The sequence below is a fragment of the Macaca thibetana genome, chromosome 7 (assembly GCF_024542745.1).
Source record: "Macaca thibetana thibetana isolate TM-01 chromosome 7, ASM2454274v1, whole genome shotgun sequence".
Taxonomy (NCBI): domain Eukaryota; kingdom Metazoa; phylum Chordata; class Mammalia; order Primates; family Cercopithecidae; genus Macaca; species Macaca thibetana.
In genome coordinates this window covers 104293633-104320181 of record NC_065584.1, presented here as the reverse complement: position 1 = coordinate 104320181, position 26549 = coordinate 104293633, and the positions used below count along the sequence as shown (strand labels likewise).

At 38.5% G+C, this 26549-nt stretch overlaps 1 protein-coding gene across 2 annotated transcripts in view; it reads left to right on the top strand.

The window, feature by feature from the left end:
• Positions 1-26549, top strand: part of AGBL1 (AGBL carboxypeptidase 1) — an 850662-nt gene that overhangs the window by 314836 nt on the left and 509277 nt on the right. For both annotated transcript variants that reach the window (XM_050799227.1, XM_050799228.1), the window contains exon 18: positions 17401-17581. In XM_050799227.1, coding sequence (XP_050655184.1) covers positions 17401-17581 — 181 coding nt within the window. The remainder of the gene's footprint in view (positions 1-17400; positions 17582-26549) is intronic.

Genomic DNA, 26549 nt, shown 5'->3' with positions numbered 1-26549 from the left:
CAGTCAAGATTCTAACCCAAGTCAAGGCTACTCAATGACACAGGACATAGTGATTGCAACACAGCTTATTTGCCCTTCTCTTCAGAGTTTCAGAGCTGGCTTCAAGGGCTTTGCAGCAGAGCAGTCCAATCTTAACCATGTAGCTGTGTCTCACTTAGAAAATAACTGTGAGAACTCTTAACTTTTCAAAAAGATTCATAGCAGGGTGCTTCAAAATTGGGAGCTCTCAAAGTAAATTTAAATGATGACTTGATTTGTAAAATATCCATTTACATGCAATCCGTAAGTCTTATCTCTGGCACAATCCTTTGGCATGGTCTAGGGGATTGTTTTAAACCAAGGCACTAGAAGGATGTCATTAGGATTGTATTACATGACTTCCTGGGGACTTTTAAATCTATATACTGCTCAGGAAAAACTGATGACCAAAAAATTCTCACATGATAGACAACTTTGGTCACACAGATAGATACTTTGGGCCCAGAGTTCCCTTCCTCCCTCTCTCCTTCCCTCCCCTACCTGCCTCCCTCTCTCCCTCCCTTCCTTCCTTTTTTATTTTTTTCCTGTTTTTGAGACAGAGTCTTGCTGTGTTGCCCAGGCTGGAGGGCAGTGGTGCAATCTCGGCTCATTGCAACCTCTGCCTCCCGGGTTCAAGTGATTCTTCTGCCTCAGCCTCCTGAGTAGCTGGGATTACTGGTGTGAGCCACCTGGGCCTGGCCCTTTCTTTCCTTTTTCCTCCCTCTCTTGTTCCCTTCCTTCTTTTCTTCTTTCCTTTCTTTTCTCCCTCCCTCCCTCCCTCCCTCCCTCCCTCCCTCCCTCCCTCCCTTCCTTCTTTCCTTCCTTCCTTCCTCCTTTCCTTCCTTCCTTCCTTCTTTCCTTCCTTCCTTCCTTCCTTCCTTCCTTCCTTCCTTCCTTCCTTCCTTCCTTCCTTCCTTCCTTCCTTCCTTCCTTCTTTCCTTTTCTCCTCCCTCCCTCCCTCCCTTTCCCTCCCTCTCTCCTTCCCCCCTCCTTCTCTCCCTCCCTATACCCTATCCATCCATCTGTGTCATTCTCTCTATTTCTTTGGTGTTTGTCTTTCTCTCTGTCTCTAAACCCTGAAAGAGAAGTATTTCCATTAACTTCCTGTTCATTTACAAGGCCACTCATGCCCATGCATGGCTTAAAAATCTGTTTTATTAGGCTCCAAGTTTCAAACTGTGTCCTTTGAAAGCTACTCATTCCCATATGAATCCTCTCTGGAGCCACGTCTCTTAATGGCTACACAGTAGAACTTTTAAAATTCTTGCCTTTAATGTCTGCCTTATTCTCAGACAGGGTAATATTCTACTCGCTACTCTTTGTTGTTCTAATCCACATTATTTATAATATGTGTGTGCATGTGTGTGTGTGTGTGTACCAGTCACTGTGCTGGTTTCTAATTACTGGGGAAACAAAATTGAATTAAACACATATACTCAGGGCCCTTTTAAAATCTTTTTTAGGCCTGAGATACTTTAAGAATTGGAGGGCCCATCATATAGCATATTAAACATAATAAAATGCAATCACAACCCACATTAAATATCCTTTTTGTTGCTGAATTTGAAATAATCTCATGTTTGTTTTTACAACTATTTGGTTATGGATGATATTTAATTTATGAGTGATTATTTTGCCATCATTGTCTGTAATTGGGAATTCTTGTGAAGTATGGAAATCTTACCTACAAATTGCTTTCAAAGTCAATGACATTCTTATGAATACTAAATTTAACAATTAATGAAGTTGACATAATATTCTATTTTTTTGACAATTAAATGTTTATTTCAACTTAATAGTTTCTTTTCATATTTTGGAGCCAATACATTTTTTTTTTTTTCAGATCTGAAATATTTTTCTGAATCTTACAAAGTGTGTTGGCTCCAGGCAGACCGGAAACTTAGGGGTAAAGGACCCTGTGTGTCTTCCCTGCCTTGAGGCTTGTTCTGGCTCAAGATAGACAGAGAAATCTAGAAGTACAAGGCCGGATCGACTGAAATGACCCACGCCATGGTAGAAATCAGGGCCAGACAGCGTAGGAGCACAGGCACGGGAGTACTTAATTCAGTCTCTAAAGGAGGAAAGAAAGGAATCCCAGAATGGGTGAAATGTGAGGTAAACGAAGTCCAAGGGAGCTGGTCAAGAAGAGAGGGCATGAGAGGGCTTTCCTGCAGAAGGAGGGGCCTGTACAAAGATCAGGAGCAGAACAGAGTATTTGAACCAAATTGTACTGTGGGGGTGCAGATGGGAGTCTGTGGCATGGGGTGAACATCTCCCTACTGGGAAGGCAGATCATGAAGGGCCTTGTGCCTCAATAAGAAGTCTTGATTTTATCTTGAGGCCAATGGGTAGCCACTGAATATTTGGAAGAAATAGGAATGGAGAGGATGGAAAATACCCAAAAAGGTATTTAGGAGATGGAAATGACGGGGCTTAGTATTGCTCTGGGTGCCAGGTACCTCTGTGATGTAGCTGTCTTGTGGGACCCCCGTCCCCATTTCCAGAAGAGTTGACTAGAAGGGTGGCGATGCAGGGTACCTTCCCCACATCAGGCCCAGGGGAATGGGGGGGTTGGGGAAGCGGGGGACACGCCTGAACTTGGACAGTCCTTAACAGAGAAGGATAACAGAGAATGGCTTAAAGAGTCTCACTCTGTTGCCCAGGCTGGCATACAGTGTCACAATCCCGGCTCACTGCAAACTCCACCTCCCAGGTTCAAGAGATTCTTTTGCCTCAGCCTCCCGAGTAGCTGGGATTACAGGTGCCACCACCATGCACAGCTAATTTTTGCCTTTTTAGTAGAGGTGGGGTTTCACCATGTTGGTCAGGCTGGTCTTGAACTCCCTGACCTTCAGTAACCCACCCATCTCAGTGCTGGGTTTTTAAGCCATTGTCTTAGGTCACTGCTGGTATGCCACACAGACCCGCAAGAAGGTTTCAGGATGGCAGAAGTAAACTTTGAAAAGAAGGGGCCAGAAATAAGTCTTTGAGACTGTTTGCAAGCAGCAAAAGACTTTGTATGCGGATCTCAATTTCCCATTTTCAGGCCTAAATGTGTCATTAATACTCTCCGTCAGGCTCTCTGACCAGACCTGCTCCCCACACACTCTGTTGATTCCACACATCCTAGGAGCTCTTGCCTGCCAGGGGCCCTTTCTTGTTGCCCAGTCATCTGTGAATATACCTAATTCAAAAAGTGAATATATTTAAATGGCTTAAACATAAAAGGCAGGTTGCCAAGCAACTGGGAATCTGAAATACCCTTGTCAGGTTATGCAAGTGGAGAACTGGCAGGCCACCACTGTAGTTATTTTGAGTGGAACAGTGGCAGCAGTAACAATAACAATAATAATAATTCTCATTCCCTTTCTTTTTATTTTTTTCTGATTTCTTTCCTTGCTCCCTCCTTCCATTTCTTACCATAAACCAGCAGCTCAGCCTTAATTTTAAAATATAATAGCTCTATTTAAATTCACATAAGCCCATAACAGCTCATAATTCTGTTTGTGGAGTAACAAAGCAGCAAGGCCACTTCCCTATTGCTGACTTTCCATCATTCCTTGAACACCTCCAGAACTCCGCAAACGACCTGAACCATGCTAAGCTTCGTGAGAGTAAAACAATCCACCTCTCAAAGCAAGTAACCTAGATACAGAAATTTCCTGGCACGGTTTCCATTTTGAATGGCTCTGCTCTGGTGTCAGCTGGTGACATCTGTTTTTCAGTTTCAGATTCTTACATTTTCACCTTCTACCTTATTGGTCCTTATGGCTCAGGACTGTCATTTCTTCATCGTGCTGTTCTCATGTGGTGGTTTTTCTGCTGTCTAGATGTCAGCTGTCTTAAATAGCTGGAGCTGGAAAGGGTTTGAGGGAAGCGCAAGATTCCTGAGAGATGCTGCACTGAAGAGAGTAGGAGTTCAGTACGTAAAATAAATAAATAAATAAATAAATAAATAAATAAATAAATAAATAAATTCCTCTTTGCTTATTTGAAATATTTCATTGGGCCAGGTGCAATGGCTCACACCTGGAATCCCAGCACTTTGGGAGGCTAGGATGGGTGGGTTACCAGTCAGACCAACATGGTGAAACCCCACCTCTACTAAAAAGGGAAAAATTAGCTGGGCATGGTGGTGGCGCCTGTAATCCCAGCTACTTGGGAGGCTGAGGCAGGAGAATCTCTTGAACCTGGGAGGCGGAGGTTGCAGTGAGCCATGATTGTGCCACTGTACGCCAGCCTGGGCAACAGAGTGAGACTCCATCTCAAAAAAATAAAAATAATAAAACATTTCGTTGCACATGAGTTCACATTGTTTCCTCTCATTCCTCTTACCTATTCCCTGCCCTTCTTTGCTGACATGTAATGGCATCCTGTAACAAAGCTGACCCACTTCAGCCCACTGCAGTGCCGCAGGGGAAGATACTTTGCTTCTAGAGGAAACTCTGTCCCGGAGCCCAGAGCCTGCTTCCTCAAGGATTTTGGATCCTTCTGTTCTAATACTTTTTTTCAGGCAAATAATGTGGGAAAGAGCAGAGCAAGAAACGTATCTGACCTGAGAGCAAAATTATTCGCTAGAATGTATTTCAAAGTTTTCTGAATTAAATCAATAGCTTTCTCTTTCTTCAAGATTCTTATCTCTCAGTGCTTTATAATATGTCTAAGCCTGGCGAAATGTAATAAAGCGTAACAGGGTGGGATGTGTTGAATGAATCTTTGTGGAGCATGTCACGGTCCCCTTCCCATCTCATTTTGGTTGTGTGTCTAGAGGTTGCTGTACCACGTGGCTCCATTGAGGTAGTGCTCAGGGCAGGAGCTCTGGAAGGGGATTGCTTGAGACTTGGCCATGAACAGCCAAACAGAAGTGATATGGCCCCACCCTTGGTAGCCTTGAGGTGTCAGGAGCTTTCATGAGAACTCCTGAAACTTGAGGGAAGCGGTTAATGCTTTCCTCCTGGCAATGTTAATTCTACCAGGGAGATTTGGGGGCAAAGGAGCTAGTAGCGTGGGATACAAGTGAGCCAGCCGGCAGGTCTGTGGCACAGTTGCAAACATCCCTAAGTGAAATCAGCTGATAGACTGATGGGGGCGGGTGCACAGCATCTGTCTGCAATTTTCCTGATGCGATTACACACTTCTCCCAAGTGACTGCCATTTCTGTGTGTAGTAAATTTCTCAAACCCAATCCAAATACTTTATTATTATAGTGTATATATTATGTATCATTATAGCACAGATGTATTATTTTTTATTCCAAGCATATTATAATATAACAAAATTTCCAGAAAAATCTGTACAGTTTGATGCAGATGAGGGAATGCAGATGGATTGGCTCATCTTTATGCAGAGTCTAAAATTGTTATCTCAGCCTCGATTACACCACTTCCTCTTGGTTATCTGAAAATTGCCCAGGAATAGATTTGCTGATTTTCTTTTCATTTATCCCCATTATGTGAGCTCACTTTCTTATAGTTTAGAGACAGAGGGTACAAAATAAGAAGCCAAGATTACCCTTTGCAAAGAAATATGAGTTTGTAATATTTTGAAATTGGATAGTTTTGTGAGAAAGAAGGCAACAAAACAGAATATTTTGAGGGGAAAAAACCTTATTCTGTTATTCATTTTCTCAATGTCTCAGCTCCGTTCCATTGGGGTATAATAAACTTTTATTATTCAGCGTGGTGAGGGGCTTTAGTTAGGAAGTTGGCAGAGGGTCTAGGGATGTATCATTCAATCCAGCAGCCATGAGCCATCTGAGGCTATTGAGTAATTAAAAGCGATCAGTCCAAATTGCTCTGTGTTACAAGTATAAAGTACACCCCAAAAGTCTGCTAGCACCAAAAAGTTTCACTCAATATCTATATCTCATTCATCATTTTTCATATGATAACATATTGAAATAGTCATTTTTACTATCTATTGGGTTAAAATATATTATTAAAATCAATTTCACCTTACATTGCTTTTTAAAAATGTGGCTACCAAAAAATATAAAATTACTGATGCGGCTTGTATTATATCTCTGTTGAACAGGGAGAGCTTTGCTCCTCAAAAGTCTGATTCCTTAATTTTGGCACCGTCTGGGGGCTTGGTAGAAATGCAGAGTCTCAGGCACCACCACAGACTCATTGGAGCAGAATCTGCATTTCAGCAAGATCTCCAGAGGATTCACACACATGGTGGAGTTTGAGAAAAACTGTTCTAGTAGAGGAAAATTTATGAAAGGCTTAAATTCTTTCACTTCCCATAAATATCTATTGGTTTCCCATGGGGAAAGTGGGAATTCTTTGAGGACAGAAACTTTGTCTAACACTCCTTGACATCTTCAGGGTTTGGTAAAGTCTTTGGCACACAGAAGATGATACCCAATAAACGTTAAATACATTAATGGACACATGGTCCTGTCTGCCACTTCATGGATGAAGACTCTCAATGGTCACATAAAGGGAAGGGTCCTGATGGGTGACCACTATCCAGTCCAAATAATTTGAAGTGATGTGTGCGTCCTTCGGGTATTTGAAGCACAGAACTGTGTTTTATTTTCATATGTTAGGATCCTAACTGGTTTTCCTATCTGGACTTTTAAAAGTTACCTTTTCTCCTCCTTCTCCTTCTCCTTCTCCTTCTCCTTATTCTTCTTCTTTTCTTCATGGGTATTTGGTTCAGGAGTGACAGAAAATGAGACCAATTGGCTGGGCCAGCTGGAGTGGGGTACACTTTCAATGAGGAGACTAAGGACTGTGGATCCTACTACAGTGTATTACCTGGAAAGTGATGCCATCAGCTTTAGGTTTTTGTTTTTACACCTCATAGGCTGCTGTGTGGCTGGACCAGATGTTAAGGAAGAGGTTGTAGTAATGCAGTGAAGAAGAAAGGGGGATATATGTTTGAGAGAGAAGGAAAGAGAGAGGGTGGGGCTTGAAGGTCTTGGACATTAATAGGAAAATGTGTGTATTACTTACAATTTGTGAAGAAGCTGAAAAGAGTTAAGAAAAAGATTTGGAGGCTGCCAATAGAATGTTCATTATCCTTCAATCAGTTTCCAAAGCTTATCAGCTACGAAGGGCCTGTGGTCAGCCTTTGCCTCCATGCTTTCCTCCCTGCTGCCCCCAAGAATCCCCAGTGTGGTGAGTGGGACCATCAGAATCTCTGTTACCCCCTCTGCCAATGCATGAATCCCCACACCTTTTTGGTGAAAACTAAGCAAATCCATCCCATCACACAAAGACATCACAGCTTCTTGTGCTCCTTGCCATCTGGAGGTAACGAAGGTCACATGTCAGGTTTTGGGGAAAAGGCAGAGTGCAAAGTTCTGGGAAGGACAGGGTCTGGGGCCACTTCCTGCCACTGGAAGGTGGGTAGGGCTGAAGATGAACAATTTCTGGTGAAGGTAAATGGTTTGGAAATGATAATCTGGTCAGTTTCTTATTCCGGTGGTATATGGGTCAGAAAGATCGTAGCTTAAGAGTTTGTAAAAGACAGCTTGGGTGCAGACAAACCATGCTCAACTGGGAAGGAATTGTGTCCCAGCAAAAGAAAGCCAGCTCACATTTGGTTGTTCTGAAGCCGATCATTAGCCGTGATTTCCTGCACTTTCTATTTTCTTCTGCTACCACCCAACTTTGGACCACTTTTCTGCTTATTAGCACTTGCATCTGAATATTGGAAAAGGACAAAAGAGAGATGAAGAAGCTCCATGTAATTTTGCTTCCTGTTAGCAGCTTGATTAAAAGAATACTGAAGGAACCAATAGAATTAAAGCAGATTGAAACCATTGGCTAAAACGTTTGACTTTCATCTACCCTGTTTCACACTGCCATTGATAATCATTAAATTTAGTGCAGCAAAGACTTAAGAGAGCCTTGCTTTATGAGTAGAGAACAGAGATTTCAAAAGATTTTAATTGTCCCAAATCCATTCAATCAGTAAGAGGCAGAACCAGATCTCAAACCAAAGTCTTCCAATTCATGATTTACATGGTACTTGTTTCCTCACTATATCATATTTTGTCTCAATAAGATTCATTTTGGCCTTCCTCTTAAATGTATACAGGCAAAAGAATACATAATGAAATGAAACGAATATTGGATTTGGATTCAGAACACCTAAGATTTTCCCTTGCTTTCTCTCTTTTCTTGCCTTATAAGCAAGAGAGTGATAATTCCTGCCTTGCCTACTTCACAGATTTACTCGCAATACCAAAGGAATAATACAGGTGAAAAGGCCCGAAGGAATAATACAGGTGAAAACGCCTTCTCTGCTGCAAGGTGCTATAAAAATGCCATGAATGTGTTTACATACAATCCCACACATTTGAACAGAGCTAGTCAGAATTATTTGTTACTATGTCATATATCTACCAGTTGTAATAACATGGCATGAATTTAAAGGGTTCTTTTAATTTTGCGGTATTGAGGAAATTCTAAGAAATTAGAAAGGTATCAGTAATAACTGATACAGCTTTTGAAGAGAAGAAAATACTTTATTATTTGCAGGTGTTAGGATTATCTTCCTGGAAACTTTAAGAGAATCAACAGAAAACAATAAAAAAATAAGGAGTATAAGAAAGTTCCATAATTTGGAAATTTCAATAAAAGTTTTTTTTTTTTTCTTATCTTGGAAAACATGAAAAAGAACACATACAACAGAAAACAAAAAGACACATTTCTATTTCTGCAAAATGAGGAGACAAGTTTCCAGGTACCTAAAGACTGTTAAAAGCTGTCAAGTTCTTGCACAATCATGTTGGAAGAAACAGAGAGAGATGTGGAAAATGGAGTGGTTATGAGCAGGGGTGATAGGATTTTATGCCCAACAAAAATATTTTTCAAAACTGAGGATAAAATGAGTTCACTGTCAGACAAACAAGACGTGCATATGTTCACTGCCAGCAGATTCATATCAGAAGAAACACTAAAAGGTGAGTTTCAGGCAGGAGGAAAATGAAACCTGATGAAAGTTTGTAGATGCAGCAAGGAGTGAGGAGTAATTAAAAGGGTAAATATGTGGTTTAAATCAATATTGACTTTATTACACAATAAATGTAAATGTGTTATGGATTTTAGGATATGTAGTGGAAACTAAAATATAGTAGATTATATTACACTATAATAAATCAAGGAAGTACCTTGTAATCTCTAAGGTAACTGCTGAAAAAGAATAGAAGGATATATAACTTAAGCTAATAGAGGAGAAAAAAGAAACAATGGGAAGAAAACAATCAATCCAAATGAAGGTCAGATGGGAAAAAGAATTGATCGTATGTTAGGACAAATGGAGAGCAAATAGTAAATTGATAGCATTATGCCAATATAAATCATTAATTATATCAAATGGAAATTGACTAAATGCTTCAATTAAAATAAAACAGTGCTAGACTAAATAAAATACAATATACAACTATATGGTGCTTCAAAAGACAAATACTTGTAAAGATATAGAAACACTGAAAGTAAAGTGATGAAAAATATATGTATTTTAAATACTAACCAAAAGAAAGCCAGAAAAGCTATATTTATACACACAAAGGAGACATTAAGGCAACGCTTTAGGAGAAGTGGAGAGATATCTTATAATGATAAAAAGTTCAGTTAAGCAGGGAAATATAATAATTCTAAATCTGCATGCAGTGAATAACATAGCCTAAAAATAAAGAAAGAATTGACAACATTATAATATGGAATAGACAAATCCACAATCATCTTTGGAGATATTAATATACCCCTCTCAATAATTCACAAAACAAGCAGATATAATATTGGTAAGAATATAGACAATATGACTAACAAACTTGACCTAATTGTTGTATATGGAACATTGTACCCAACAACATTCTTTGATCATAACAACTTTATTCATAATGGCCCTAAACTGGAAAGAACTCAAATGTCTATCAACAGGTGAGAGAATAAACAAATTGTGGCATATTCACTGCTGTGTGGTACTCTGGAACACAACTCAGTGATTAAAAGAAATTATTGATGCATCCAACAACATAGATAGCTCTCAAAAGTATTATGCTAAGTTAAAGAAGCCAGGCAGAAAAGTTATATACTGTATGCTTTTTTTGGTTTGTTTTGTGTTTTTTTTGAGATGGAGTTTTGTTCTTGTCACCCAGCCTGGAGTGCAGTGGTGCGATCTTGGCTCACTGCAACCTCCGCCTCCTGAGTTCAAGCGATTCTCCTGCCTCAGCCTCCTGAGTAGCTGGGATTACAGGTGTGCACCACCATGCCTGGCTAATTTTTGTATTTTTTTAGTTAAGACAAGGTTTTGCCATGTTGGCTAGGCTGGTCTTGAAATCCTGACCTCAGGTGATCTGCCCACCTCAGCCTCCCAAAGTGCTGGGATTACAGGTGTGAGCCATCACTACCCACACTGTATGATTTAATTATTATGACATTCCAGAAAAGAAAGCACTATGGTGATAAAAAGCAAATCGGTGGTTGCCAGAGGCTAGGGGTGGGGTGAAGGGATTGCCTGCAAAGTGAAATGAGGGGAATATTGGAGATGATAATAATAATTTTATTTGGTTTTACGACACTGTATACATGTGTCAAAATTTATTGACTTGTAACACTAAAATTGGTAAAATTTATTTTGTGTAAATTATACCACAATAAAACTAATAAAAAAGATAGAAACATCTTTTAATATTGATACGGAAACATCTCCAAGATATATTGGTAAATGAAAAATGCACAGTGCATAAAATGTGCATAGTATATACCTTTTTTTGGAAAACATAGTAGCATGTGTCTTATATATACAAATTTTTCTCATTTTAATTTTTTTTTTTCTCAGAATCTTTCCACTTCCTTTTCCACTGCTATTTCCTGTCTCCTTCCTTCCTCATCCTGTTTTCCTTCTATCAGGTCCATATACACTCTCTTCTAGGATTGCTGGACTTCATGTTAGCTGCATGATTCCACCTTGAAATCAAACCTGCTGTCCTGGCCATTTCTTCTGCCCCTTAATTCCACTGTCTAATTCTTCAACTCCAAGAAGCCCCATCAGATCATACCTTTGCATAATGTTTTTTATGTTTTGTTTTGTTTTGTTTGTGGTGCTTCCATAGCATACAAGATTGCTCCCAAACCCTTAGTATGCCCCAGAAAGGGCTGCAGAAGCAGACATAAACTTAGTTTTTGTACCTTCATTCCTTCTCTTGCCTTCCAAATGGCCTGTGCTTTAGTCACATTAAACCACTTCACTTTTCCTTGGATATTATGCACTTTATGACCTCAGTTGTTTGCAAATAGATCTACTTAAGCCATTTCTACTACCTTTCTTTTTTCTTTTCTTTACTTGGCAAACACTTAAACTGGACAGAGCAGATCAAATGTTACCTTCTCTGTGAAAATTCATTTCTTTACTCTTCCTCTCCTGTGGTGCCTTACTTAGTATTTGAAAATACTTTGCCTTTTTGAAATTGACATATGATTATTATTCTCTAAAAAAGCAAACATTCCAGATAGGGATAAAGATGACCTAAAAATCACCTAGATTACCTCTACTTGCCGCTGTCTCTATATATAGATACCTTTTGATAAATTTTACAGCTGCATACAAACAGGATCCTTCTGTGATGTACTCTATCCTCTGTTTTTTTTTCCAGTCACCATTATATCACAGATATCTTTTTGTGTTGACAGAAAAAAACTTATGTGTCATTTTTAATGGCTGCATAGCATTCTGTTTTGCATATTGTTTCCTGAACTACTTTCCTATGAATGTGTTTTTAAGTCATTTGCAGTTGTTTGCGTTAGTGTAAATGATGTCACAATGATTATTCCACTGTGTTTGAAAATATCCTGATGAATGTCCCTGATCACATTGGATTGTAATTATCTGTGTGCCTGTCTTTCCTACCAGACTGTTACTAGCTTCCTGAGGGCAAAAAAACCGTTATTTATCTTGTAATCTACAGAACCCTGCAGAGTGCCAGTAGGAGCTTAATATACATTGTTGAAAGAAAGAAGAAATAAATGAATGGATGTTTATATAGTTGGGTACACATGTTTATCATCATACTTGTCTTCAACTTTTACTCAACTTTTCATTGGCCTAAAGGCCGGATATCTCTTAGGCATTATTCAATCCCCTACTTGTTCCTAATCTCTCTTTACAGATGTCATTACCACTATAAATTCAATATGTAGCTTTAAGAATTAAAATCTGTCCAAACCATGACTCCCCCATAGACTATGGTGGGCTCTGAAACATATTTTATTAATTGCAGAAAAAAAATGCAAATATCTGGCACTTTTTGCCTGACACTAAGGATACATGAGCTACTAAGACTGAGATTGTCAATTGCAAGAAAAAATCACATGGTATGTGTGATGCATACTATTTATGGCTGTCGGCCATTATGAGTTCTCTGGAGTACCATTTTCTGCTACAACTGAATGGTCTTGTAAGTTTAACTTACCAACATGACTGCAAAATTGTCTTAAATCACAGAGGGGAAGAGAGGAAAGCCAACTAGAACTGGCTAAAATACTGCTTATGTCTTCATGAGAATCCATCGTTTTCCCCATTTGCTTCTTCAGGATACTAGAACAGCCTGCAAGGTCTTATGGTGTATTACAATACAGCAGATTATCAACTTGACTCTCCAATGGAAAGAAACACATTGTTGATGGCTCTCTGTTAGAGCTTGCATTTGGTTTATTGATTAATGTACTGCGTTGTACTGGGTATATCAGGCAATGGAAGCCAACTGGCCCAGACAATGGAAGTGTTTTGTTAGTGTAAAAAATTTACAAGAGCTTAAGCAATTTTTTATTTCTTCTTGCTGGGCTGAAAGCACTTACCATTGTTGTCCAATATGCTGCAAATGAACATAGTTCAAAAATCACAAAGAGAGTGATATGGAGTTATAGAACTGAAAATAGGATACTGATTGGGTACAAATTCATCAAGCCTCTTTATTTCAAAACAAGCTTTTTGTTGGCATGCCAACACAGCTTGCTTTGGAAAAATCAAAAGCAACTGTGAGCGAATGATATAGTAGGAAAGTTGACCTCCAGTTAATTTCAGTTGTGCCCAGCTAGCTAACTGTACATCTCCTTCTTTCCAACATTTTTTTTAGAAAGTTTCAGTTAGTGAGTCATTAGTGCTATGTACAGAACACCTAATCTGCTATGGACTGAATATGTATGTCCTCCCAAAATTTCTTTGTTGAAATCCTAATTCCCAAAGTGATGGTGTTAGAAGGTGAAGCCTTTGGAAGTTGATTAGGTCATGAGGGTAGTGCCCTCATAAATGGGATTAGTACTTTAAGAAAAGAGTCTTGAGGGAATTCAGTTGTCCCTTCCACATGTGAAGACACAGTAAAAAGAAGGTCATCTAAGAAACAGAAGGCGGACCCTCACCAGACACAGAATTTGCTGGCACCTTAACCATGGATTTCTCGGCCTCCAGAACTGTGAAAAAGAAATTTCTGTTGTTTATAAGCCACCTAGTCTATGGTATTCTGCTATGGAAGCCCGGAAAAAGTAAGACAAATCCATTGCTCAGTTTTTTCAGAAACTTACATAACTCATCTTATGTTAAAAATGGTGAGGCTGGAATTTGAACCCTGGAAATATGGCTCCTAAAGTTGTTCTCTAATTCACTATGCTGTACTGTCTCTGATTGGGTAAACGTGTCATCTACAATAATTTCAGAATTAATTTTATAAAGCAGTCTTTGGCATATATTGCTTCAGATGAAAATTTATCAACTCCCTTTTTCTTGAGATAGTGGTTCTCAATTGTTCTTTTCTAAAACACACACGTCAAATATCATTCTCCCTACAACTATATCACTCTCTTCTCCACAATCTAGAAAGCACACATGAATGCATGTTATATATAACTTTAAATCTGATCTTACATTGAATTTGACAGGGTGTAGCAAAAACTTGAGTACAGTGGCCTAACCAAATAGTGGTTTACTGTTCTCAAATATCCGGAAGTAATGAAGAAGCTGGTGAAAATGTGGTATAGCTGCTTAAGGAATTTGGTAGGAACCCTGGCTCCCTCTACTTTTATGGTTGCCATCTTTAGCATGTGACTTTGATTCTCAAGTTGGCTTTCTCATCTGAAGGTATCACATCTATGTGCAAAAATGGAGGAAGAAGAAGGGCAAAGGACAAGACACAAAAACCAAGTAGACATTTACCAGATGAAACTGTCCCCTTTAATTAGTTTTCCAAAAAGACTCACAGTCTAGTAACATTTAAATCTCACTGAACACAACTGTGTCATATGGCCACTCCTACCTACAAAAGGATCCATGAAGCTAGTATTTTAATATGGGCAAATTCCTTCCCCTTCAAAAATCAGGGCTCTGGTAATAAGAAAGAAAGGGAGAAAGGCAGGTGACTGGCAGTTTGTGCCATGTATGTAATATCATAAGCAAACACTGGCACTTTTATTGGTAACTGATGACTCTGCAATATACTCTGTTACTTATCACAGGATATCAGTGAGACACTGACTCTATGGTTGAGAGTGTCTGATCTACAGGATGAAGTCCAAATCCCTAAACAAAATATATAAGAAAGTATCTTACCAGTCTAATACTAGCCTACTTTTTAAAATTTATGTTCCACCTTCTCTAGCCCTTTGCTTAAGTCACACGTAACTTGTCTTCGTTTTTTAATTCACCGACCTTTGCGCCACTGGTTTTGGCATATGTCCCTTTCTTTGTTCAGAAGACCCTCCTCACCGTCTCCAGCTGGTAAATAATACTTCTTCTGCAAGACCCAGTGTGAATACCATCACATCTCTGGAAATGGCCTTAACTCTCTCAGTCATATCGATTTTGGTGTTTTGTATACACCTCCATTAGCTCACTTGTAATTATTTTCTTTCATATTTGTCACTACTGACATACGCTATAGACTCTTAGAGAACAAGGACTATGATTTATTCAACTTTTTCTACCCAGTGCTCCTGCAGTTCTTGGAATATGCTCAAGACATCTGCTTAAGGGAAAATATAGCTGAGTGTCACCTCCAGTGTATAGGTGACCTACAAGGAGCTGAAGTGACCTGTTTTCACCATAGTCAGTAAAAATGCACTGATCTACACCCCTTAAATCTAGACCTCAGTGGATTATTGGCTGTCAGCAGAAATATGGAAGAGACAGATAGTGTTGAGTTTTTTTTTGGTCTTAGTTGATGATAATAACATAATTCAGTAACTTAAAGGTGTTTTCTTTATATCTTCCATTGCCTATTCTTTAGCTCTGTTATCAAGAGATATTCGATTTTTTCTTTCTTTGTGCACAATTTGAGACACAGTTTGTATCCTCAAAAAGGCTACTGTTTTTTAGATTCTATATATGAGTAAGATCATATCATGTTTGTCTTTCTGTGTGTGTCTTATTTCACCTAACACAGTGTCCTCCAGGCTCATCCATGTTGCTGAAAATGACAGAATTTCATTTTGTTTTATGGTTGAATAGTATTCCATTTTATCTGTGTGTGTGTGTGTGTGTGTGTATATATGTATGTATATATGTATACACACACACATATATAGTCACATACACATACAATGATATATAAAATATATATACACACACACACACATACACATATTCATCTGTAGTTGGACATTTAGGTAGAGTCCATATCTTGTCTGTTGTGAATAACACAGAAATTCAGTAAACATGATCAAGGTGCCTGCAATAAACATGGGAGTGCAGATATCTTTCAAAATGCTGATTTTATTTACTTTGGATATATACACAGTAGTGGTATTGCTGAATCATATGATAGTTCTATTTTTAATTTTTTGAGGGACCTCCATAATGAGTAGAATAGTGATTACCAGGAGCTGGGCACAGGTAGTGGCAAGGGAGAAACAGGGGAAGATGGTCAATGTGTACAAAATTACAGTTAGGAAGAATAAATTCTGGTTTTCTGTTACACAATAGGATGACTAGAGCAAATAATAATGTAATGCACATTTCAAGATAGCTAAAAAAGAATGTTTTGAATATTATCACTCCAAAGAAATGATAACTATTTAAAATAATGAATATGGTAATTACACAGATTTGGTCATTATACAATGTATACATACACTGAAACATCACGTTATATCCCATAAACATAAATATGTCTAATGATTGTATGTCAATTATAAATAAATTAATAAAAATGTCACTGTTTAAGGAAATAAAAGACCTTTGAACTTAAAGTGATTTGAATAATATGGAAATAATTTACTAGCTTATTAACTTTTAAGTTGTTCAGTGGCTGGTGTATTTATATTTAGCAAATACTTAGTACTTGTCATTAGAGGAAGTTTAGGAGCAATGGGAATTGGATGAGAATACAAAAGGAAAAATTAGTCATAAAAAAACCACAAAATTGAACAAAGGGTTAGAGTAGACATGGTGAGTTCTTGATGATGCTACAACCTTACCCTTTCTTCCCTGAGTATATGAAAGACAGACATCACTAAATCAATCAAAACACATTTTTCACCTGAGCCCAGACATGGCTTTAGAATGCATTTCAGCAGTACAATACTCCAGTTATCTTCTATAAACAAAGGAGGGAAGACATTCCTATCTTTCCCTCATCAGTGCATTCTCCATAAAGACTGTTCATGTCAATACACTACCTGTAACTGGGTGGAGAATGTTTTCCTGACTCCCTTTGCAAAGTGAAGCAAGCATTGTGACTCCAAGATTGAGCTTCCACGTATTTAACTCTTCTGTCAAATCTCTCTCAAGGATTGGGTTCAGTGTCTTACAATCATGGAGTTCCAAAGACACTGCTTCTGTTACTTGCTTTCTATTTCTGCTAAGGAATGAGAGGGATCATCCCACCCACCGACTTTACAAATGAGGAGGGAGATAGCTAACACGTACTGAATGGCAGTCAATATAGTGAGTGCTTTATATTTACATCTTTTTGTGTTTTATAACAACCACATAAGGTCAGTATTATGTCCCCATTTTATAGATAGGAGACAGTGTCAAAGAAATTAATTCATTTGCCTGAGATCCCAGAGGTGGTGAGGGATGAAGATAATATTTAATCTCAGATCTGTGACATCTGGCATCATGCTATTGAACTCTGGAGAGTTAGTTGTTTTTTTGTGATCTTGATAAAATCTGCTTCTTGGGTTCTTTTCATACCACCAAGTAGTTACATTTTTGATGACAGCCTTGAGCTGTACCTTCATACTTTCTTGAGTCTTGCAGACCACAGAGGCAGATGGAAAATGGGTAAACGTAGATCAGATATGTGTTAGAAACAATCAATCTATTTAAAACCTCATGCCAATCATGTGAAAATCTGGTCCCCTGGAGACCATCTTGATGGAAATGGAAAGCAAATTTGGGCTTAATCTTCTTATGTCCCTTTTTCTGCAGGACATCGTCCATATCAGGTGATCACCGCTCGAGTTCATCCAGGAGAGAGCAATGCCAGTTGGGTGATGAAGGGTACCTTGGAGTTCCTGGTCAGCAGTGACCCTGTGGCTAGGCTCTTGAGGGAAAACTTCATCTTCAAGATCATACCCATGCTCAACCCAGACGGTGTCATCAACGGCAAGTATGTCAGGCACCTGGCTCAGCCCAGCTGCATTTATGCTACCATAGTAACACTGTCATTTCACCAAGTGGGCGTGATTGGAGAGGCCTCGGTACTCTGCCAGGAATAAACTCTTGGTTTTCCGTTTTCTGGTACAAATAACAGCATACTTTCCATACACACTGATGTCAGTCTCATGGTTTCTCCAAATAGAAAAGTATAGAATTGAGACCTAGGCAGGAGGATCACTTGAGACCAGTAGTGCAAGACCAGTCTGGGCAACACAGTGAGACCGGTCTCTTCAAAATAAATAAGTTAAAAAAATAGGAAGCTATAGAATCATAGGCAATTAATAGCAGAGGAAAAATCTAGTTTAACATTTTTCTTTTAAAAAGGAGGAAACTGGTGTCCAGGGTAATCAAATGATTTGTCCGAATCACATGGTGGGTTAATGACAAAGTCAGGGCTCAAACTGTGATTTCTTCAGAGTAAGACCAATGCTTTTATTTACTTACTAATATTTACTACAGGGAAATCTTTATTCTCAGTCAGATATAATAGGATGCAGTTATAATAATGGTGTCCCTCTAGCTAAATAAAATGTTGGCTGAAAAATAGAAGGTTGAGGTCATTCTTCTCTTTACCTAGCCCTTACAGAACTCTTTGAAATATATGATGGGAAAGATGGTTTCCATGCCTGGTGAGCTCCGTCGAAATGGGTCACATTCTCAGAGTTTGTGAGCTGAGGCCCAGACATCAGATGAGGCACCCAAAGTCACACAGGTGGTGCATGAGGGTGACAGGATTAACATCCACAAAGATGTCTTTCAAACTTTGTGGGCAAACGATAAAGCCCCTTGCCATGGTAATAGATGATTCTTTTTACTATAGGAATGGACATTATATGCTATAAGAAAAAGAGAATACAAGATAAACTGAAAATATTGAAGGAAAAAAATTCAAAACCTACAAATGGAAAATGTATTTTTAATAAAAAAATTAGTATCAAAGAAGCAAAAAAGAATTTAGACAACTATAAAATATAGCAATATTAAAATTGTTAAATGAAAGAGATAAAATGAGAATTACAAAGAAATACTAAACAAAACCAAAAACTTCAAAGAGATAAAATGAAAATGACTGAAATAAGAATGATGTAAGAAAAATGAAATAATTCATTTTTTAAGAAAAAATTTAAGTGTTCAACAGCCGAGAATAGACTAGCTTCAAAAGATAAGCACCAAAGATAGATAAATTAAAAAGGTTAAAACTACGAAGATGATAAATTACAAAAAGATGAAAAGCATAAATTCCAAATGATGAAATATGTTAAACTATGCTAAAGGAAAGCAAATAAAAACTACAGATCATAAAAATAATATTTCAGTACACACACACACACACACACACACACATACACACACACACACACACACAGATAAGACACCTATGTGTTCTTCACAGGTGAGCTCCTCCCAGCTTAGCAGTTGCCGGATTTCATTTTGTTTAATTTTTTTATGGTGATTATTTGAGGGCAGAGAATGTTGGGCAGAGAGCAGGGTTTCTTCTCTTTCTCTGTGGTGACTGATTGACCTTTAAGCACATGGGAAAATGGGAGGCCAAGTCCTTCACTAAGAAACTCGATCAGACCTTGGAAAGCAATTAGCCTTCTGAGCTCTCAAGCTTGAAAGGCCCCAAAGCAGTGTTCGCTCCTGGTCAAACAGAACTCAGCCGGCTCTTGCTCTGTGCTCCTTTAACGGCAGAGAACAGCTCTGGGACATCAGTGAATGGCTCCTCCCTGCTTGAGCAGCCAAGGATTTTACTAGCAAGCTTTCTCAGCCTAAACGGATGAAAAACAGTTATGCAAGGCATCTTGAGGGACATGATCCCATTTTGACATTTTCTCATCCAAATTGGCTCTTTTCCGAAATCTTTCCTTCGCTGGAATTGTCTGAGGTCCAGTAGAGAATGGAAAGAGCCCTGGATCTAGAGTCATAAGGTTCATTGGGAATTCTGGCTTTTCTCCTGCCCTAGTCAGTTTTCTCTTCTGTTAGAAGAGGAAGACAATATGCTCCCTGTTGACCATTCTGGAAAAGGTCTCAGAAGCCCAAGGCAATATTCAAGCTCAGGGATTAAGTATTGTAGTTTCTTCAATTTTAAATGCTTACACCTCCAAATCAGGGGCTTTATCCAGATCTCTGGTTTAAAGGTTAATGTGATCTCAGTCACTGAGTATCATCCTGGCCTGGACACACATTATTTCCAGCTCATAGCTGGTTGCTTTGGGTTCCCAAATGGAAGGCCAGCTTCTTCTTAGTGACACTGGCATTTATCATCATTACCATTATTTATTATGACTAAAATTACCTTTTTATTTATATAGCATCTTTCATCATGGAGCTCAAGGCACTTTGTAAATCACTTGGATTACCCAAACAATTTTGGCTGAAAGGGACTTGGAAATCATAGTGTTATTCTACTGAAGGAAAAATCCACAGGTCATAGCACAACATTATGAAAAAACTTGAGACCCTGAATATATAATGTCTCATCATAAAAGAGCTTAAAAGTCTCAGTGCCTGAGCCCTCCTTAGAACATACCTAACACATGGTTTATCTAATTGCTGCTTGAACTAGTTCTGTGATTGACGTTTTACTTCAGGGCATGCCCACTCTGTTGTGTATAATCAGGTGGATTTGTGTCTTACTGTGTTTTCATCTTTGTCCTGTGAGCTTCACCCATTTTAATCATTCCTCCCTTAGGATATCCCATGGATAAAATCTAAGCCCCCTCATCCATGCCTGAACTTCCCCATGTGAAGTTCTCTCCAACCTTGAGGCGGTTCACCTAAATTTTCTGTATATGGTATTTTTTCTGATGTTCTCATCTTTGCTGATTTTCTCTGAGTATATTCTTATTAATAGGCTCCTTTTTGTGACACTGTAGTCTTTTGTCCTTTGTAATGTATTTTAACAGTTTTGGGGGGAGAGATTTGTTTTGGTTACATGGATAAGTTATTTTAGTGGTAATTTCTGGGATTTTGGTGCACCCATCACCCGAGCAGTGTACATTGTATCCAATATGTAGTCTTTTATCCCTCACCCCCCAACCCTTCCACGACAAGTCTCCAAAGTCCAGTATATCATTCTCATGCCTTTGCGTCCTCATAGCTTAGCTCCCACTTACAAATGAAAACATACGATATTTGGTTTTCCATTCCTGAGTTACTTCACTTAGAATAATAGTCTCCAACTCTATCGAAGTTACTGTAAAGGCCATTATTTCATTCCATTTTATTCCATGGTGATATAGATATATATACACACACACACACACATATATGTATATATACACACACACACACACATATATATATCACATTTTCCTTATCCATTCATTGGTTGATGGCACTTAGGTTGGTTCCATATCTCTGCAATTGTGAATTGTGCTGCTGTAAACATGTATGTTCAAGTGTCTTTTTCATATAATGACTTCTTTTCCTTTGGGTAGATATCCAGTAGTGGGATTACTGGATCGAATGGTAGTTCTACCTTTAGTTCTTTAAGGAATCTCCATACTGTTTTTTCATAGTGGTTGTACGAGTTTACATTCCCATCAGCAGTGTAAAAGTGGTCTCTTTGCACCACATCCATGCTAACATCTATTACATTTTGAATTTTTAATTATGGTAATTGTTGCAGGAGTAAGGTGATATCTCATTGTGGTTTTAATTTGCATTTCCCTGATAGTTAGTGATGTTGAGCGTCTTTTTTCATATGTTTCTTGGCTACTTGTATAATCTTTTGAGAACTTTCTATTCATGTCCTTTGCCCACTTTTTGATGGGAGTTTTTTTCTTGCTATTTTGTTTGAGTTCCTTGTAGATTTTGGATATTAGTCCTTTGTTGGATGCATAGTTTGCAAGGATTTTTCTCCCACTCTGGGTTGTCTGTTTACTCTGCAGATTATTTCTTTTGCTGTGCAGGAGCTTTTTAGTTTAATTAGGTCTCATCTATTTTGTTGTTACATTTGCTTTTGGGTTCTTAGTCATGAATTCTTTGCCTAAGCCAGTGCCAAAAGAGTTTTTACAATATTATCTTCTGGAATTTCTATGGTTTTAGGTCTTAGATTTAAGTCTTTGATCCATCTTGAGTTGATTTTTGTATAAGGTGAGAGATGAAGATCTAGTTTCATTCTTATACATGTGGCTTGCCAATTACCCCAGCACCATTTATTGAATAGCATGTCCTTTTCCCACTTTATGCTTTTTTGTGTGCTTTGTCAAATATCACTTGGTTGTTAAGTATTGGCTTTATTTCTGGGTTTTCTATTTTGTTCCATTGGTCTACATGCCTATTTTTATGCTAGCACCATGCTGTTTTGGTAACTAAAGCCTTATAGTGTAATTGAAGTCAGGTAAAAAGATGCCTCCAGATTTTTTCTTTTTTCTTAGTACTGCTTCGGTTATGCGGGCTCTTTTTTTGTTTATTTGTTTCATATGAATTTTAGGATTGTTTTTTCTAATTCTTTGAAGAATGATGATGGTATTTTAATGGGAATTACATTTACTCTGTAGACTGCTTTTGGCAGCATGGTTATTTTCACAATATTGACTCTATCTTTCCATGAGCATGGGGTGTGTTTCCATTTGTCTGTGTCACCTATGATTTTTTTTTTCAGCAGTGTTTTGTTTTCCTAGTAGAGGTATTTTACCTCCTTGGTTAAGTGTATTTCTAGGTTATTTATTTATTTATTTTTAGAGCTGTTGCAAAAGTGACTGAGTTCTTGATTTGATTCTCAGCTCGGTTGCTGTTGGTGTATAGCAGTGCTACTGATTTGTGTATATTGATTTTGTATCCTGAAACTTTACTGAATTCATTTATTAGATGTGAGAGCTTTTTGGATGAGTCTTTATGGTTTTCTAGGTGTACAATCATACCATTGGCAAACAGTGACAGTTTGACTTCCTATTTACTGATTTGGATGCCCTTTATTTCTTGTTTGATTGCTGTGGCTGGGACTTCCAGTACTATGTTCAATAGACGTGATTAATGTGGACATTCTTAGTAGGCTTCTTAAAGGTGAAAAAACTGTCCTGTGTGTTGTCTGATCAGCAAAGAGGCAATCCTTGCATAAAGATTAGAGAAGCAAAACCTGAACTTGGCACTTAACCTACAAAGCTTTACTTCTCTCTCACAAATAAAAATGGACCTTATGGAGCTTGCAATAATGAGTAAAAGTAGACCAGTTTCCTTTTGTGGTGATGGTGATGGAACTTCTGAGAGTGGCTGATAGCTTTTGGTAAGAGTGGCCAGTGAAATAAAGGCATGATTTCCCAGCAAAATTTAGGGAATCCTGCCAAGCCAAGGATCTCTTAGCAACTTGTCTGAAGAGGAAAAGAAAATACAAATATGGAAGGTTATGTTAATTTCAAAAACAAACAAACAAACATTTTGTCATCTTTCTGGCCTGGAAGTTTGTGTTGAATTGGGCTGAGTTCTAAGTAAATCAGGAGGACTGATCCAACGGTTCCTTGACACTTAAAAATCTTCCCAAGGTGGGGTAAAAATAGAATGGGTGGTCAACAGATTTTGTTAGAGCAGAAGTGATAATTGGTGGTTGGATTAGAGTGGTAAGTGGGGTGAAGACAGGTGATTCCTGAACTCCATCAAAGGTAGACATGATATATAATGAGCACGGGGTGAGGGAGAAGAAATTCAAGCATGATTCCCAATCTTTTTATCTTGGTTGTTGGGCAGTAGTGACAAAATAATTTTTATAAAGCCAATACACAGTCTAACATTTTATTTACAGGATAACCAGGGCATATTGATTCTTAGAGTATATACAACTCTAAAAACTTGATTATCTTTTTTCAAGACCATTGTGGAACAGAAGCAAACAGCAATAAAGAGCAAAGACTCTACTATAAGTAAATACAGCAAGGTATTAAAACATAATAGCTGAATGCACTAGAGGAAACAAATCAAACTATAAAAATCAGATAAAAAATCTTGACCATTTTAACAATCTGGGACCATTTAAAGTTAGTGCCAGTAGTGTTTACTCCACTGTGGGTTGTGAAGACTTTACAATAAGAGCACTCACAGAATCTATCTAAAAAATTATTCAGCACCTTTTATGGACCAAGAAAGAAGCTAGTTCTTTTACATATATTGTCTTATTAGTCATCACTATAGCCCAACAAATGTAGGTCTTCTCTGCAATTTCTAGATAAGAAAACTGGAGCACACAGGGGTTCAGTTTTGAGTGCAGTTTAAACAGCTGGTGTTACAGAATCAGGAATTTAAGTCTATCCTACATTACTTTGCTGTAGTTATTTAAGGGAATTAGAATGTAATAACCTTAATATGTTCTTGCAGGGCAGATTCTTATATATTATTTAGTCCCCGTCATTCAAATGATAAGGAAACAGACCAAAGAGGTAAACGAGTTATCCACAATTACATAGCTAGTTCAAGGTGGAACTGGTATAAGAAATCGTCTAGGTAATGAAAACACACACACACACACACACACACACACACACACCCCCATGCCCAAGGTTATATGACTAGCTTGTGGGACAGCTAACTTCAAATCCCTGTTTATTTTGGTCTATCAGGTCTTCCCAACCTTGGATGGAGATTAATAAATAGAGTCTCAGCCCCATCACCTGGTTGGTTCTGAAATTCGTCTTGCTGACTCAGACCTTCATATCCAGGGTGCCTGGAAGAAGCCATGGCGCAGCCTTGCCCAGATTTCTGTCGCTCTTGCCTAGGATGAATGAATTGGTTCATCCTCACTTCCTAGCTTGGCTTGATCCTGGATACTCTACCTTGACTTTCCAGCTTTCTCTACTAGAGAATGCCATGTCCTTCCCTGTCACTGCCAGCTTTTGGCTGCAAACACCATGCAACTGACTGTGAATATTTATTGTCATGGGGCTTCTGTTCCATGACCCACTTTCACTCAACTTTCCAGGATCACCAGGGACTTAGACTGCCACCTCTGGGCTGGACCATGCCTTTTCCTTCCCATTTTGACCTCAGCTCTACTTTTGAATGTATTTAAAGTCCTTTGATATAATAACATGCATCAGTGGTCCTCAGACTTTTGGATTTCACAGATCTGTTGAATTTAAATAAACAGAGGAGTGATTACTAAGTATGTCACTTTTGATTTGAACAAGTAAGAATAGAAGATACTCTCTGAAACCCCAAAGAATTGACTGGGGAAAGTTTCAGTCTCATTTGTTTCTTGGGCTGCTGCCTTTCCTACATGGGATCATGCAGATAATCCAGGAGCAAGTGATGCTGGGCCTGTAGATCACGGCAATGAGCATACTTGCCATGTTCACTATAATCCATGCTGCTGGTACCCATGAAGGCTTCTCTGTGGACAGGAAGAAGTGTGTAGTCAATGAGTATGTTAGTTATTCTCACGGTTAATCATCCTGTTCCAGGAACAGAGAAAATTCTGGAACAGGAAAAGGTGCCTGAAAAATGGGCCCTTAAGGGAAAGAAGCAATGCTCCTGAGCTTTAAATTGGGAATACTCAGGTCTAACCACGGGGTCCCTGTAGGTCACAGAGGAAAGACAGCATCTGCCCTATGGAGGAGGCCAGAGGAGACAAGTAGCCTCTTGAGAATGAGAACAGCTGTACTAATAATCAGTTTTAATTTTTTTGAGTAGTTATCTGTTGCTATATAATTGACTATTTAAGGGTTAATCAGTCTTCTAGTCTTGTTTCAGCTATGCTACTGGGCTTTAAAGAAAGTGCCTGTGCCTAAGATTGGTGAAGGGGAAAAGTGGCACTAATACTTAACGAAATTCCTAAGGGAACAGTGGGAACAGTACAATGGCTAATACATTTTAAGAGTTGTACTCAGTAAAATGAGAACACTTAAGAAAATAAAATAGATTTGTTTTCTAATTATAAAAATGATACATGATACAGCGGAGATAATAGGTGTTTCAAAAATAAGACCTAATATAAGGAATTAGTACAAATCGAATACAAAGTTCATGCAAGTGGTAGAAGTCTAAGTTCAAAAGGAGATGCAAAAACAAACAAACAAACAAACAAACAAACAAACAAAGAAAACCCAGGAGATTAAGAGCTGCAGAGACAGCTACCAGAACTGCAGAGGCAGCTACCGCCTGTAATAATGGAGGACGCAAATGGAAGAGGAGGAGTTACCAGAACCTAGCAGGTTGAGGGGCTCCATGAGGCTGGTGTTTGGAACTCTGCGAAGGGAGACTGATCTGGCTAGGGCTTCAGTGCACAGCAGGCACAGCCTAGAGGGTGAAGGAGTTTAGAGTGGCCTGTATCCAAATAGCAAAGAACCATTTGGTTCTTCCTGCTGCTAATGCCTTTGATGGAGTAAAGCAATGTTGGTTCTGTGGGAGCTGAAGGAGTAGGCATTGACACATTTGATGGCAGTTGCTCTGGCCTTGTAACTGGAACTGGGAAACAGAAAGGGTGTGTTTTTCTTTCTCAACTTGCCTTCCTATTTTTCTCTAGGGCTTCTCATTGGCAGAACCTACTGTCAACTGTCAAGGGCATCTGAGCACTATAGACTGCAGAGTTTTAGCAACAGGTGAAAATAAGTGCAAAATATCTATTTACAGAGTGCTCAACATGCCCTAGTATGGTTCTTAGCACTGTGTCTATGTGACTTCATTGTTTTCAAAAAAACAAAATGATTTTATTGTTTCCAGTGGGAAAAAATGACACATCATTATTATAAACAATTCAGTATGTATAGAAAAAGCTTAAGGAAGAAATTTAAAGGCACCTAAATTCACAACTATTGCATTGTATAATTCCAAAGGGCATCATTTACATTATAGTCTATTATAATTACACAGTGCCTCTGGAATTTTGTAACATAGAGGGTCTTCCTGAGTCAAGCTGCCCAGAGAAAAACATTATTAGCAAGTTGAAGGAGATATTTTAGCCATTTGTCTATAAATTGACAGCTTTA